General features: G+C 38.2%; 1 protein-coding gene across 1 annotated transcript in view; it reads left to right on the forward strand.

Moving 5' to 3' along the window:
* DNAJC1 (DnaJ heat shock protein family (Hsp40) member C1) overlaps window positions 1–16,200 on the forward strand; it is a 108,952-nt gene that overhangs the window by 89,219 nt on the left and 3,533 nt on the right. The window contains exon 9 of the mRNA XM_032101513.1: window positions 4,528–4,647. Within this exon, the coding sequence (XP_031957404.1) occupies window positions 4,528–4,647 (120 nt within the window). The remainder of the gene's footprint in view (window positions 1–4,527; window positions 4,648–16,200) is intronic.

Raw genomic sequence — 16,200 nt, forward strand, 5'->3', positions numbered from 1 at the left:
CTCTGCACTTTTAATTTTGTATTCAGTATGGGGAGTCAATCCCAGAATGGGGCTTTTTGGATGCAAAATCTGAATGCTTGTGTAGTAACAACAGCTGTCCCCTCACCATGTGGTGTCTTCCATTGCTTTACTGTAGAGATGAATTTTGGCCCAGTGTTTCAGTAATATTGGACACACATGGTTTTAGGTGACAAAGCAGTATGTTTATGCATTCATTTGACTCTCGCAGTTACAGTTGGCTACAGATTAGAACAGGGAGAATACATTCACACCATGACCACCCTCGTAGCTGCTTGTAGCACTTGGATCACAGTAGGCGCTGTTGCATCTAAAGACACAATTAACTGTTGCTGAGGAATTGCAAATTCACAAAAGCTCTTTTACAGCTTTTGCTGCTGCGAGTGGATTTTCTAAAAGCTTTTCCAGAGATTTTCCAAATGTATAAGTGTTTTAGATCGTCACATTCTAAAATTATTGTCAGCTTGAAATAAGATTAAGAAGTTGATATTTTAATGTAGCTAAGGAATTCTTGTGCCCTGAATTAGCTGTGTAATTAAGTACAGATCTACAGAATGATTGTAGTTTTGTCCATTATTTAGGAAGATAGCTTTAAGAGTTCTGTAATATTTACAAATGGTTTGTAAAACTGTGAGCACAAAGTTTACCAAAAAAGTCTGAAAATAAAACTTAGCAGAAAGCTTCCGACATCTGTATATCACTGGAAAGATCATCTTGATTTCCGTGTGTAATTGCTTAGATATGCTTTGGATATGGTAAGAGAGAAAAGCTGTGAATGTAGCTGTTGATTGTATTTTAAAAAACCCCACAAACAAATAAACTCCCTCCACCCCCAAGTTTTAGTATGAATTAAATAGAAAATTACAGTAAACTACATATTAAGGCTAATTTTGAAGTGCAAAATTTGATTGATTTTTAAACAAAAGGCTTTTAACTAGAACTCTTTAGAAGAATTCATTATTTAAATTACAGTGATAAAAATTTTTATATGTAGAACATTAAGCACTGGAAATCTTTCTTTATGAAAATCCCAGAGAAATATCTTCATATAAAATAGCTATATGGTGTATAATATAATAAAGGTATGGAGTATATTAACTTGTTTAAACCAGTAAAAGTAATAAGGTTATTGTGCAATGTGGAGATTTTTCTATGTATTTGTCATTTCTTCTGTAGGCCAGGGTGTAATTCTATAATGCATGCAATGTATGTGTGAGATCTCTCACATACGCACATTACTTAAGTGTCTTGTGTTTGAATCATCAGAGATAATTCATTTTATTCTTGTATTAAAAACAATGAATGTTTGAGGCTTTCAGCATTGAATAAAGGACTACATGGATCCAGACCAGGACGATTGATAAAATCCTTGCTACTATTGGCTATTATTTACTGTCTTTTAAGTGGCAGGTTGTATTTATGCCAATTTATCTGCTTCAGGGAACACTCTTGATAGCAGAACAAAGTGAATAAAAGTAGTTTGCTTTGCAAATGAATGCAAATGGTGAAGCCCTTTGGGAAGCCCTTTAACAGGAGCAATGCACTTTGATTATGAGTGAAGCTGCCATTTGGACATGGTGAAAAGAGCACGCTTGAACCATTGATTGGGGGAGACAGTAAAAAGTCAGGAAGGGCCCCGTTAAGCTTGCAGTGCAGCGGGCGGATGTCAGTGTGGTTAGAGCACAGTGGGAGAATGACAGGCAGGATTAGTGTCAGGGAGAAGCTTTGCTGTAGTTGTGGAGATCGTCCCTGGGGTCACTCACCTCTGACTGTTGTTCTGTGCTGATGGCTCTGTAATGCAAACCGCTTGATATGTGCCTGTTCATTATCAGAAATGGTGATTAGAAGAGGTATGTCATAAAGAATTCCTTAAAAATAAATAAAATGGCAAACTACTGATGGTAACAAAGATTTGGCTCTGCGGTCGTTGCCAAAGGTGCTGCAAATGTCAAAGACGGTCGCTGCATTTTGCCTTCTGAGGCGACTGTGATTCCATGCCTTAAACTGCTCTAATTGTGTGTTCCTTGCTTTGTTCACTTTTATTCAGCCATTATGAAGACAGTCATTGTTAACAGCTTGGCATGTAGTTAGAGTAAAACATTTTTATATCTTTTGGTTATTGGGTAGTAGAAGCATCCGGACTGGTTTTGTGGTATAACTGCATTTTAGGGAGGGGGGAGGGGTGTTGTTTAACTGTCTTGATGGAATATTAGAGTCAACAGATTTCATTCCTGGATCATGCCAGAGTGCTAAAACACAGGATGGTAACAGTGACAAAAAGCTAAGATGACTGGTCTGTTTCATTAAGAAGCTTTTTTAATATGTCAAAATGGAGATATTTTCTCTGTATTTGCTGGGAAAATATTACAGAGGCAATTAAGTAAATGTTTGAAACTTTGTGTCTTAAGCTGTGATTTAATCATGGAATCATTTAGGTTGGAAAAGGATTTTAAGATCATTGACTCTTACCATTAATCCAGCACAACGAAGCCCACCACTAAGTGTCACATCCACATCTTTTAAATACCTCCAGGGATGGTGATTCCACCACTTCCCTGGGCAGCCTGTTAACAACTTGAGGCCCTTTCCTCTTGTCCTAGATCTTACTACTACTTAATTACTATCTTTTTACCTGGGAAAAGAGGCCAATCCCCACCTCACCACAACCTCCTACCATAGGTAGTTGTAGAGAGCAATAAGGTCTCCTGTGAGCCTCCTTTTCTCCAGGCTAAACACATCCAGCTTCTTCAGCCACTCATCAGACTTGTGCTCCAGACCTTTCACCAGCTCCATTGCCCTTCTTTGGGCTCTTTCCAGCACCTCAGTGTTCTTCCCGAATTGAGGGGCCCAGAACTGGACCCAGGATTTGAGGTGTGGCCTTACCAGTGCCAAGTACAGGGGACCGATCACTGCCCTGGTCCTGCTGGCCACACTGTTGCTGATCCAGGCCAGGATGCCATTGGCCTCTCGGCCACCTGGGCACTCGCTGGCTCATGTTCAGCTGCTGTTGACCAGCACCCCCAGGTCCTTTTCCAGCTTGCATCTTTCCATCCACTCTGTCCCCAGCCTGTAGCACTGCAGGGGTTGTTGTGACCCAAGGGCAGGCACAGGCACTTGGCCTTGTTGAACCTCAGAGCTCTGGCCTCTCCCCATCAATCCAGCCTGTCCAGATCCCTGTGCAGAGCCTTCCTGCCCTCCAGCAGATGAACACTCCCACCCAGCTCAGTGTGTCTGCAAACTGACTGAGGGTGCCTTTGATCCCCCCATCTGGATCACTGATGAAGATACTAAACAGAACTGGTCCCAGCACCAAGCCCTGGGGAACAGCACTGGTGACCAGGCACCAGCTGGATGTAACTCCATTCACCAACACCCTCTGGGCCTGGCTTCCTGACAGTTTTATACCCATCCAGCCAAGCCTTGAGCTGGAGATGCTGTGGGAATTGATGTCAGAGGGTTTCCTGAAGTCCAGGTAGGCACATCCACAGCCTTTCACTCATCCACTAAGAAGGTCACCCTGTCTCAGAAGATCAGGTCAGTCAAGCAGGACCTTTCACAAACCTCTGCTGACTGGGCCTCATCCCCTGGTTGTCCTGCATGTGCCATGTGATGCCACTCGAGGATCTGCTCCATGACCTTCCCTGGCACCGAGATCAGACTTGATAGGCCTGTAGTTCCCTGAATAGTCCTTCTAGCCCTTCTTGCAGATGGGTATTGCATCTGGAAACCTCCTGTGAACTGGGACCTCCCCAGTCAGCTGGGTGTGCTGGTAAATGTTTGAAAGGAGCTGAGTGAGCACTTCTGCCAGCTCCCTCACTTTCCTTGGGTGGATCCCGTCTGGCCCCATGGACTTGTGTGTATCAGGTCACTGACCATTTTTCCTTGGATAATGGGGGCTTCATTGTGCTCTGTCTTCCAGGTCAGGGACTGGGTACATGGAGACCAACGGATCTTCCCATTAAAGACTGAGGCAAAGGGGAGGTATGAAGTACCTCAGCCTTTTCCTCATCCTGTGTCATTGTGTTTCTGCCTGCATCTAGTAAAGGAGGGAGATTCTCCTTAGCCCTCCTTTTGTTGCTCATGGATTTGCAGAAACATTTTTTTGTTGTCTTTTACAGCAGTAGTCAGATGAAGTTCTTGTTGGACTTTGGCCCATCTAATTTTTGCATAACCCCATAATCTAATAAAAGAATTGTTGATTATTATCTTTACTGCGTTTTATAATGTTGTGCTATGTATGTTGTATTAAAGTTAATAGAAATTAAATGTGTTAGTCTATGTAATACACAAAATGCAATTTTTGAGTGTCCAGGATTTTTAGTATCTTACTGTTGGTCTGTTGTTTTTATCCATTTTCAGCAGCAACACAGAGAGAAGATACCAAGGTTTTTTTGTTTGTTTGTTTTACATTATTAGATTAATTTGTTTAAAAAATTTTTTTCAGTATATTACGTTGCAAATAAATGTCCAATACTGCAGTGTAATGAATGTTTTACAAATGTTTTATAGGCACCTGAATGGACAGAGGAGGACCTGAGCCAGCTGACAAGAAGTATGGTTAAGTTCCCAGGGGGGACCCCCGGTCGATGGGAAAAGATTGCTCACGAATTGGGTCGATCAGTGGCAGATGTGAGTTCACTCAGATTTGCATTGTGTAGAGGATGACAAACCAGAACAAGACAGGCAGTGTAGAAGGCAGACGTATATGGGGGCCGACATTGTCTTTTGAGAGAAGCTACAATCCTTTTAGGACCTGGAAGTGAACCATTAACTAACTATGCAAGAAGCAGATGTCAGCCAGTCTCTCCCTCCACAATTAACAGCTGTAACTGATCAGCTGGATGGGGCATTCTGGTTCTTACAGACTTCAGCTACTGTAACCCAGTAACAGAAAAACAATACACTGCAGGTTTTGTAGCAACCTCCTTTCACTGCAAGTGAATGTTTGTGTGACTTGGTTAAAGATTACATTTCTGTTTCAAGCCTTAAAAATGCATATGCGCTAATGGTGTTTAGACAGGTGGTTTCCATTAATTAAGCAGAAATACCTTTACGAATTTTAAAACAACTAATGTGTATGATACTATTCCAGTGCCTTTTCCAGGATTATAGCATGCTTAAAAATTATATTACGTAAAATAATTAATGTCCTTGTTAATTCATATTTTATAGTATTGTACCAGATATCAAAGCAAGCTTGTACTTACGGTTTTTAAGTGTTATGATCTTAAAACCCTTAGGGGCTAGGCTGTAAAAGACTTTTCCTTTTCAAGCAATAGATCACCAGAACATGATGTAGTGTCTGCTGAGGACCATTTGAAAGCCCTTTCAGCTGACCCTATTTTATAGGCTCAGTAGGGGTTAATGAGAATAATGTTTAAATCTGTTCATGTACATTTTGTGATTAGATGTTCTTTATTTATTATATTTCAGGAATTATCTTAAATAATGGGAAACAAAGCCACTGACTAGAGTAAAATATTACAGCCTTCTGGGAAATTTGTGTACTTCTTAAGTTTTTTTTCATTGTTGCTATAATCACAAAAAAATATTTTTAGAACGAACTTTTAACGTTTTAATGCCCCTGTACCATTCTGATACATATACTTAAAAATAAGTCTTTTGCACTATGCTAATTTTAGAACAATACATTATTTGCAAAATAGTGTATGTAAGCAAAAAGTTACTAACCTGCTAATCAAAAGAAATTAAGGTTTTTAAGGTTTACTGTGTTCAGTATTGTTTATTATATTTCTTGAAGTATTCATATGACTGGAGTGATTTTATTAGAAAAGATGCTACGTTTTACTGATACTAACAGCAAAAATATTGCACATGTGTTGGTAGTATACAGTGTTCATGGGAAAGGGCTTTTGAGATTGCTTTGGAAAACCTGATTATCTTGATACAGATAATACAGACATGTGGAATGATTCTACATACATCCATCACAAAACTTAACACTATCTTCAGAGTGCTTTTTCCACCCACTGACTGCTTTATTCCTTGACTTGGGTGTAAAAAACATTCTTTATTAAGAATCCTTTGCATAATATATTTGGCTATCTTACTTGCACACATCCAGTACTGGAAAGAAAAAAACAAAGCTCACTTGTTTCTTCCATTAGATGAGAGGTCCTCAGCAACTTGCTGTTTTGTTTTAGGGAGTAGGAAAGAGAAATGAGAGAAATGTGATTGTTCTAAGAGCTGCCATTTTCTTGTATGAAAAAAGGAATTTCCAAGATTTTTATGTGTGGAGAAAGGTCTGAGTATAATCCTTTTTACTTCCAGTAACCTCCAACTATATGATTAAAGTAAGCGTTCTCCACACAAGTTTTTACTTCTCTAAAAATTTCCAACTGCTGCTAACACTAGGTCAGCTTTCCTGACAGAAACTAATTATTAGAGTTTCTGCTGCTTTTATCATTGCATTACAAAGAATTGCAGCAAGTAGATATTATGAGGAAACAAAAATGAATGTTATACAAAATGAATGTTTAAAACTTTAAAATAAAATGGGAACTTCTTTGGGTCTCAGGCTGTTACTGCATCAGTACTAGAAATGGCGAAACTGGAAACTACTTCAGATATATCCATTCAGTAAGATTTCAGTATTCAATAAGATGTACAACTTATCCTGTATATTTTCTGAAGATAACATAGAATCTCAATTTACAGCAAGGATTCTTATTTTGTTTGGCCATCACCATAACTGGGTAAGAAATGTTACAGTAAAGGAGCAGGAGAAACTTCTGGGTTGTTAACCTTTGTGCACAGTAAAAATGGTGTTTGCGTGTGCAGGCAGCATTTGCTGCCTAAACAGCTGTTCCATGTTTCTACTGGGAGCAGTGCAAGGAGGTAAGTTTTGGTGTACAAGGTGCTGCTTTGAAACAGCTTGCATAGCAGAGTTTGGGAATGCCTTGCTTACAGCTGATTTAACAGGAGTCAAGCCAGAGAGGGTTTGAAGTATGTATTATCTAGCAAATGCACTAGATCTTGAAAAAGAAAAAAATTCAAAGGCAAATTTGAATTTTTTTTTCTAACATTTTCTAGTATGGGTGGTGCTTCTTAAAACTTGAGATCGGTGTCTGCTTCTTTCTTCTCCTGCAAAGCATCAAGAGCAGTAAGGCTTGGTTTTCCTTTCACAGCTAGAGAATTATGATAGAAAGGATTGATAAGGTATGGTGTGCTTGTTTCCAAGTGATTTTATGCATTCAAACCTTATTTAATAGTAGATTAGCTAAATAGGTATTAATAAAAATAGCTCAGAGTTATCCAGTCCAAAATAATATCTCCGTTGTTGCTTCTGTCTCAAAGCTTTCTTCCTCAGGAAAAAAAAAAAAAAAGTTAGAAAAAAGTCTCAAAACTTTTTAGAGAATAAACTGAAACCATTCATATATGTCAGAAGAGCACCAGTGAAATTCATTCCTTCTAACCACCCCAAAGAAATTCTGTTTTGTCTTAAATTTCTTCTATTTTTAAAGAAATAAATTCCTACTATGTCCAACTATGTTTCCACCTGCAGTTTTTAAGCAGTGTGAAGCAGCAACTTGAGGAGAGTGTTCTTGACTTTTTTGAACTTTTCGTCTTCATGGTGTTGTTTTAACTTACTACATCCTTACTTTGTGTCAAGTTTTCAGTATTGCACTTAAATATGTGGTTTGATAGAAAGAGTCCAGATGAGAATAGTAGGTTCCTAAAATGTTATCTACAAGGGAAGATTGTGAAGGAATTTATGTTGTTGAATTAAAAAAAAATGAACTGAGGAGCTAAGTATTCCACTGTTTTAAAAGAAAACCATAATGAGGAAGGGTCTTGTGCACTTTGTTAGTTTTACAGGGCAAGAAGTTATTACCTCAAATTTAATCAGAGGCTGTGGAGTTAGACACTCAAGGACAAATAATTACAGTGGAGATGATAAAGCAGTGGAGTCTCCGTATTTGCGGGCCTTTAAGAACAGGTTACACAAACATCTGCAAGAGACAACATCAGTGTAGTGGTTCTGCCTGAGGTTAGGTTCTTTTCTTCATATGGTCTGTGATTACACTAGCAAGTGCAAGCTATCTGGGAGGAAAAGGGGAGGAAACAAAACCTTCCTTACAATTGGAAGCATGTGTGAATTCACTTTTAAAAATGTGGAATTAAAGCCAGATAGTCACCATAGTTGGTCAGTAATCACGGCATATACCTCAGCTTGACTTCTTAAATTCAGTAATTCCTAATAAAGTGTTCCTTCAGCTTTTTTCTTGTCTACTACTATTCAAGCTGGTATTTTGTAGACATTTAAGTTTGTTATTTCCCAAAATACAGCCCAAATAATGGTTCCTGTAAGGCCCTTTATATGGATATGTCTACCAGATTCCCTGTCCAAAGAAGTACATCCACCCAGTGTGATGCAGGCTGCTGGAAAAGTGCCAGCCAAAATCCAGCAGCAAACAGCTACATCCATGCTGTAGTGCCCCTGAGCTCCTTCAGCTCTACTGTTTCTATTTATGCTGCCTCATGTGATACCAGCATAAATATCTTTGCAGCATACTCCTGTGCTTTTCAGCTCAGAGCAGCTGTGGTACAGTCATACTGTGAGAAGGGTTACTACTTTAACTTCTCTCATGGTAAATGTAGGACACGTTTATCTTGTCTCTCTTTGGGAAGACATCTTTTAACAGCCAATGAATAATCAACCCAAAATAGATGAGGTTAAGTTGTGCTTACTTTATCAGTATGTTTAATTATTTAAATTGCCAATTGTCACTTTAATATGTGCGTATAGGGAATTTAGCAATCTTTTCCTATAAAGGTGGTTTTCAGCTGGCTTAGTATAATGAAATCTTACTGCTTTCACAACTGAAAGCTTCTGCAGCTTTTTAAGTCATTTTTATTACAATTGGCTGGTGTTGTAAATTAGGTTTTCAAGTATTTTGATTATGAAAGGGAAATGGAGTTAACTCTAATCAGGATTCCTGCCTGCTGACCTGGTTACCTGTACCACTGATCTCTGTCATCCTCCAAACATCTGTTCTTTGACCCATTTTCCTTGCTGAATTTGTTGCTCCAGGGTTAGTTCTCATTCCTGTCTGCCAATACTTAAGGAAATAATTGACCTTTTAAAACAAAATAAAAAAGTTATGTTGGAATTTCCTAAGTACTGTGAACACTCTGCAACATAGTATAAATAATCTATGGAGTGGAGTTGCAATACTACTATTTCTGCAAAAATTAGATTGATTTGACAAATGCTAACCTTTATGAAGATTTATAATAATGATTGTCAGCTTTTGCTGAATTCAGAAATTGAGAAAAAGCACTTAGATGTGAAATTATAGAAGTATATTGTAATTGACAATACCAGCCTTCATAGATAAAAAGTTTAAAAAAAAATATTTGCTGAAAGGCATAAATTAATTTCAGTAACTACAAAGGACGTTCAAATTGTAAAAATAACAGAGGAAGTAAAAGCTGTCTGGCATGCCAAACAGACTTTAATGTGATTATTAGGTACAGGTTTTTTAAATTAAAGGCAAAGAGATCTCAGATTTCATACTTGTGAAGTAATATCATTCACTTGTCTTACAGGATTTAAACTGATTCTGTTTGCTCCTGCAGTCACTAATCTCATGCATTTGTGTTGCAAAAACAGACTGATTGGGATTTGCTGCTTGTATAGAAGAACACTAAGGTAGACAGCAAAACAATAGCCAGGTGGCAGACATTCTGAATTACCATGAAACCTGAAAGCATAAGGGTTGGGGGGGTGGGGGTGGGGTGGGTGCTTATTTTTGATGTCTTTTGTATGTCCCAAGCAACAGTTTCAGCCTGTAAGTCTGACTGTGTGAGTTCATACTCATTATAAAATAGATTTTTTACTCATTGTAAAATAGATCTCTTATTTTTGACAATGCAAGCTTATTACTTTGCCAACAAGAAAACATCTATATGAGAAATGGTCCATATGTAAAAGCTCATGAATTTATTAGGTCTTTTGCTTCTGGAGATTAACTGTTTTCCTAAGACTGTTTTACATTTCGTGTACTGTGTCTGTATTAACTCAGTTACAGTCTAATTGAGTTATGGCTAGTCTGAAACATTCACCCATAGCAGTTTGCATATGTTTATGTAATCAATAGTTCTCCCAGTTGCTTATTGAAGTATAAAGACCTAGATCGAAGTCCAAGAGAGGTTATGAATATCTAGGATGGGGTTTAGATCGTATGTAGGTCATGTAGATCCCTCAGCCTGAGAGTGAAGTCTTCAAATCACCTGTTTAATGCCACAGACTCACCAGAATGACTTCGTTGATACTTGGAGGGAGGAAAAGGTGGTTGCTGTTCACAATACTCTCACTGTACAGTTTTATTCTGTGCACTCCTACAGTTGCCCCTGCCATTTTTACAGGATTGGGCAGTACAATGCCCCTTATAAACAAAATGGATTTTCATCTCATAAAGCATGACCAGAGCATTCTTCTCACTTAAAGGAAAAGTTTTTTTACCGAAGGCAGTGGGACAGCAATTTTTCATCCAAATAGATGCCTTGTGAAGGGGTTAAGCCAGTGATGCTGCAACTTTTTATCAAGTGCCTTAAATTAGTGTAATGTCTCACAAAGCTCCCAGTGAGCTGGGTTTGAATTTCACTGCAGAGTTCAAATTTCTGACTGTCAAGAAAGGCAATGCATTTTGCATCATCAGTAACAAACTAAGATGTCCAAATAGTTGTTGCAGTGGGCATTTGAGCCAAACTCCTCTCCTGCATGAGTGCCCATTGGATAGAGCTAAAGACTCTCTCACGGATTTTGACTGAAAAAAAAAAACAAGCACAGTGTGAAGTCTCCAGCATTATCACAAGTCAAATAGTAAAGTTCTTCCACTTGTGTCCTGAAAAATGGAGCAATTCTTTTGCTGCTTTAAATTAACTGCTTGGGGACTTAAACTGGAGAAAGTTCTACATGTGGTGATTTAGGCCAAATTTGCCTTTTTTGCAGGCATCTTAAACTGCCTCATAATTAAACTCATGGTTGTTTGGGGGATTTCTGTTGCTGTGGCAAGTTCAGAATCACACATGGGTTCGAAGTCCATAAGCATGAGAAAACTGTGTTGTTGCTGGCTGCAACTGGTGGTTCTAAGCCTATTCACTTAAATTCATAGCATGTTTTGTAGTTCTTTCAAGAATGTTGTCCTTAAAATACTCATTTGCTGTGTTAATATCAAGTTCAACCTACACAATGGCTAAAGATTAGTTGCATTACTAACTTTTGGGAAAGTTTGTAACACTCTACTAAACAAACTGTTACAAGTAGTGCCAAAACAAAGATACATCTGATTTAAAATACTAATTTCAAGCGGTCTTGAAAGTTGCAAATTAGGATGCGTGGAAAAATGATTTGCGTGGAGAATGATTTGGCTCAATGCCTCAGTATTTGAAGTTTGCCCAATCTGGTAAAACTGAAAGACAATTTTAGAAGCTCTTTTAGTGTCTAAAAGGGAAGACAGTGTATAAAGCAACAAATTTTGAGTCACGTGGAAATAAAAGAATAGGTCATTATTGTTGTCTGACTTGCGTCAAACAGTGCTTGATACAGTTGTGGCTGACATGAAAAAAGCTGTTTAGATCTAGATTGGAAGAAAATTCAGTGCAGCAGGTAGTATTTTGGTTATAAGGGGAGAACTTTAAATTTGGCAAGTTATTCTCTGTGGTTCTGGAAGGTTAGATCTGTAAAAACCTGACAAAGCCAGGAAGGCATTAAAATCCTTCTGTATCTGGCTTGCCCCTGTGAGAAAAAAATGTGATTACAACTCAAATTAGCCTCAAAGATTCAAGAAATTCCTCATAGCTTCATAGTAACTTCAGGTACTCACAGGCTGTCCCCACGTTATTTTTTGCCATAATTCCACAGTTCTTGGCGCTTTTTTTTTCATGACATAACTAGATGGGGAGCATGCAGGAAGATAACAACTGGGTGAGCAGAAGATTGCTACTGGAACAGCAAATTTCTGATAGTTAATGCTGAGAAACCATGACATCTTTAGTAAATACTTAGAGAACTTCTGCTCAGGAAGATGCTGAGAGTAATAAAAAATAAAAAATGTTACCAGACCCTCCAGTGTTCAGTAGCATCATAACATGTCATCCTTCTTTGCAAGAAGTTTATATACATTTGGAAAGCCAAGTGATGTAGGTTTTCTTCCTCTACAAATCCCACATTATTTTCTCAAAATATCATTAGAACCCAAGAAGTTTGTACTTCTGTGATTATCTGCTGCAATCCTAATCAAAATATTATCGTAGAGAAGGAAGGTAGGTTGTTGCCCACAGGAGATTCCCAGGAGACAGTGAAGGGTGAAGGCTTCAATGGCATGCTGGCCCTGTGGAGCTGGGCTGGGAATGGTGCTGGAGGGCTCAGCTGAACTACTGAGCCAGTGGCTGCTGCTGTGAGAATGGGGAATTGCTCTTCATCTTCTGCAAAAGGGCTCTGTTGCTCTGTTTAGCATCAGTAGGATCACTGTACCTGACTTTAGAGGGTTTTCCCTTTAGGTCTGTCACAATTCTGTGCTTTTTTTATGTCTGCCTTCCCTGCAGGGTGAAAAGTACCCTCTCATTCATGTGATAGCAAAATTTGCTTTTGCCTGTGCATCTGAGAGTTTTTTAAGCTGATTCTGAATTTTTTTTTTCTGTATATCGCTGAAGTATCAATTGTCCCATCTGGAAGAGGTGGCAGGTGTCCAGGATAGTAAGAGTTTTAACATCTGGATGGTCACGATGAGGAATGTTTTTACTGCTAGGTGTGTTGTTAAGTAATAACTAGTCTTTGTGATCTGGACTAATTGTTAGCAGTACGGGAGGAAACCAGCTCTGTCTGGCTTTCATCACATAAAATCATCCCACTAATCCCACTTGCTTTCGATAGAATCTTTTTATAGCTGAAGAGCTATTGAAACTGAGTTCAGAAGGGAGTTCTCAGAAGCAAATTGTTCCTGTGGTTTCTTTCTGTAGGTCCCATAGTAAGATAGTTTGATTTCTACTCCAGCAATTTGATTGCTTGCATCCAGGGTTTTTTTGTCATCTTTATCTGTCTAAGGAAATCTGTTTCACTGTGCATGATATTACCTGACTTTATTTGTGACTTCTGTTATCCCTGGTGGACTACAACATTTAAAGTTGATTCCTATAAAATAATGCAGTATGTCTGTTCAGCAGTACAAATACTTGCAGGAATATGAGATCTTCTGTCTTCTGTTTTAAATCAATTTCACAGTCTTGATCCTTATTATTTAAGGTGTCCCCAGACCCAGGATTTCTTAAGGGGGTTGGCTAATACCCTGGTGAAAGCTGTTGTCAATAACAGCAGGCTTTTAGCACAACTTCTTACAGTCAGGATAAAACTCATAATTTAATATACATGAAAACTGTAATTTTAAAGAATTACGCAGGAACAAATAGCAATAATAACTACAAGAGAGTATTCTACAACTGCTTCATACTTTGAATAAGTTTTTCCAAGTATGTTATCTGTTAACTAATGAAAAAGTAATAATATCATATAAGCAAGCTATGATAAGTAATTGAGTAGAGAAAGCAATGGAGCAACTTATGTTGCATAACTTACTGAATTTTTTATGAATCAGTTAGGAACTAGCTAGTAAATAACACTATTCACCCCTGGAGTGGAAATTTAAATTGATATTAAGAATGTCAAAAAGCATGGAGCAACAGATAGAAGAAGAGTCTGCAGATTTGAGTGGCAAGAACACTGATTAAACTCAAACAGATCAAATTGAAATACAGTCCTAATAATCCTCAGCAGTTTAATACTGACATGTTAACAATTCTTGCCCTGTGTCAGCATCTGGAATGACAATGACAGTTGAGGCTGATGGACACATAAATCTGAAGCCTAAATAAGTGATACCTGAACTCTCAGTGAAAAGAGCTGGGGTAAACATGAACTGTACATAGCACCTGGAAAAGGACTTGCAAACATCTGTATGAAGAAGAAAGCTGACAAAAATAATAATAGACAAATAATCTTCCCCTGTAACCTATGAATGATGATTGTAAACCTGTGGGAAGCTTGATGAGTTGTCAAACTTATGTCAACTGAAGGTGCTGGTTCAATGTTTGAAACAGTAAATTTTCAGTATCTAAACCATACACAGAGTTGTTATTTCCAGCTTACCTGGTGAATGTTCAAATTGGAAGTCCATCAAAATATGAACAGATACCATAAAGCCTTCAAAAGATAGTCTTGGAAATACTAGATGTGATGAACGGAGTAACTTACTGCAAATGTTACATCTGGGTTCACCAAGCTATAATGACTGAAGTTGGCCAACATAAGATAACTTATGGAAAGACTGCTACTCCTGAATTTTTTGTAAGGGGAAATACAAAATGCAATCAGGATCTGGGAATAAGCCAAAATCGTTCACTGTTCAAATGGAGAGGGATGGTTTAGATTCTAGTCCAATTAGATGTAATATGCAGCAAAATTTATATCTGTTATGGAGTACCTACACTAACCTGGTTTGGAAACACCTGTCTTGTAAAGAAAGCTGAAATCCAGGTGATTTGCACCACTTCCAAAGCAAAGCTTGTGTTGCACGTGTAGTCTCAGCTTGAAAGATAAAATGATAATTACTGATCTCTGAAAACATCAGAGGTTCAACTGAGAGAAAACTGAACTCAGTTGGCACTGAGGAAGCAGCTCGTGGTACCTGTCTTTGCTGGCAATTTATTCTGCTCTATTTTATTCAGGGAATCTTTTCTGCTCTCTTTTTCTTGCCTTCGTGTCCTTATGTGCAGGCTGTAAATCTCTGGAAGACTTACTTAAAAGATAGCAAAATGGTTTAGAGACAGTTTTCTGGAATACACGAAGATATATAGGGCCTTGTCATATTTATAATTAATCCACTGTGTCATTGCAGAAAGCTCTAAAAGCTACTTGTTTGCATGGCAAATTCTTCTTCCTCTTTTGAAAATAATCTATTGTAATCCATTTTATATAACATAATTTCAATTTAAGAGATGCATAGCAGGACACCACTGAGGATCCATTCTGTTCAGCAGTCAAGAATGGTTTCCATTCCTCTCAGCCGTTTAAATCATTGGTACATAGAGACACTGCTGAAGATGGAACACAAGCATTTTAATTTTGATTATTTTAGAATATAAATTTTTTAAGGAAGGCAATTTCTGTTAATGGATCGTGTGTTTCAAGGAGGATCCATTCTGTTGTTTCAGAATTGGGATCATGCAGATCCCAGAACTGTTGATGCCACTTAAAATTATCTGTTCATGGTACAGTATTCTGAGATTTTTCTTCAAACAATTAAAACTTTATCATATTGCAACAGTAGAAACTGGAGTTTTCTGTGCCAGATGTCTACCTCTGGATAAAGGTTTTGGTTGATTAGGATTGGGATTTCATTGTTCACAGAGTTTTCATTTGAACTTAATCATCCCAGAAAATGAGGCTTAATTTGTAGGGAAAATAGACCACTTTGCCTTGTTAAGTCTTGCTGTCATTTCCTTAAGGAGATCCAGCACCAGCCTATTTTTACAGCAAACTGCTGCAATTTCATGGGCAGAAAGGTGGGTGGGAGGAACCAAACAGACCAGACTAGAAGCAGGTGGTACCAAGGTATTTTAACTGTTGAGGTACTCACTTATGAATCTTGTCATAGAACAAAAATCCTGAATCTTAATATTTAATTCTTCTCACAGCAAGTGGCTTTACAACCCTCTGGCAGGTTTGCTCTCTAGTGCTGCTCTGAGTAGGGAATAATTGTTATTGTTAACATTAAGCAGCTAAAACAGCAGAAGTCTGTGCTGTGCCTCAGGGGGCCTAAATGGCTCCTGTTGTGGGTAAATCTCACACAGAGGAATTCCTGACTTAGTAAGGGATGTATTTTTTATTTTTGCTCTGGGCAGCATACTACCACACACCTTTCACTAAATGAATATTAACATCTGAGGTCCCAGGTTCAGAGAGCAGGGAACACAGGGAATCCATCCAACAAACAGGGAATCCATTCCAACAAACTGAATCAAGTTTGATTCAGTGTGTTGCCTGTTCACATTTTAAGTTTGATTTGGGTGGTTCAGACTACTTGATTTCAATTTCTAGCTTTTTTACAAAGTTCTCACATTCAAAAAGAAAAAAAGAAATTTATATTTAGTATTCATGAA

This window comes from Corvus moneduloides, chromosome 1 (genome assembly GCF_009650955.1).
Source record: "Corvus moneduloides isolate bCorMon1 chromosome 1, bCorMon1.pri, whole genome shotgun sequence".
In the NCBI taxonomy this organism is placed as follows: Eukaryota; Metazoa; Chordata; class Aves; order Passeriformes; family Corvidae; genus Corvus; species Corvus moneduloides.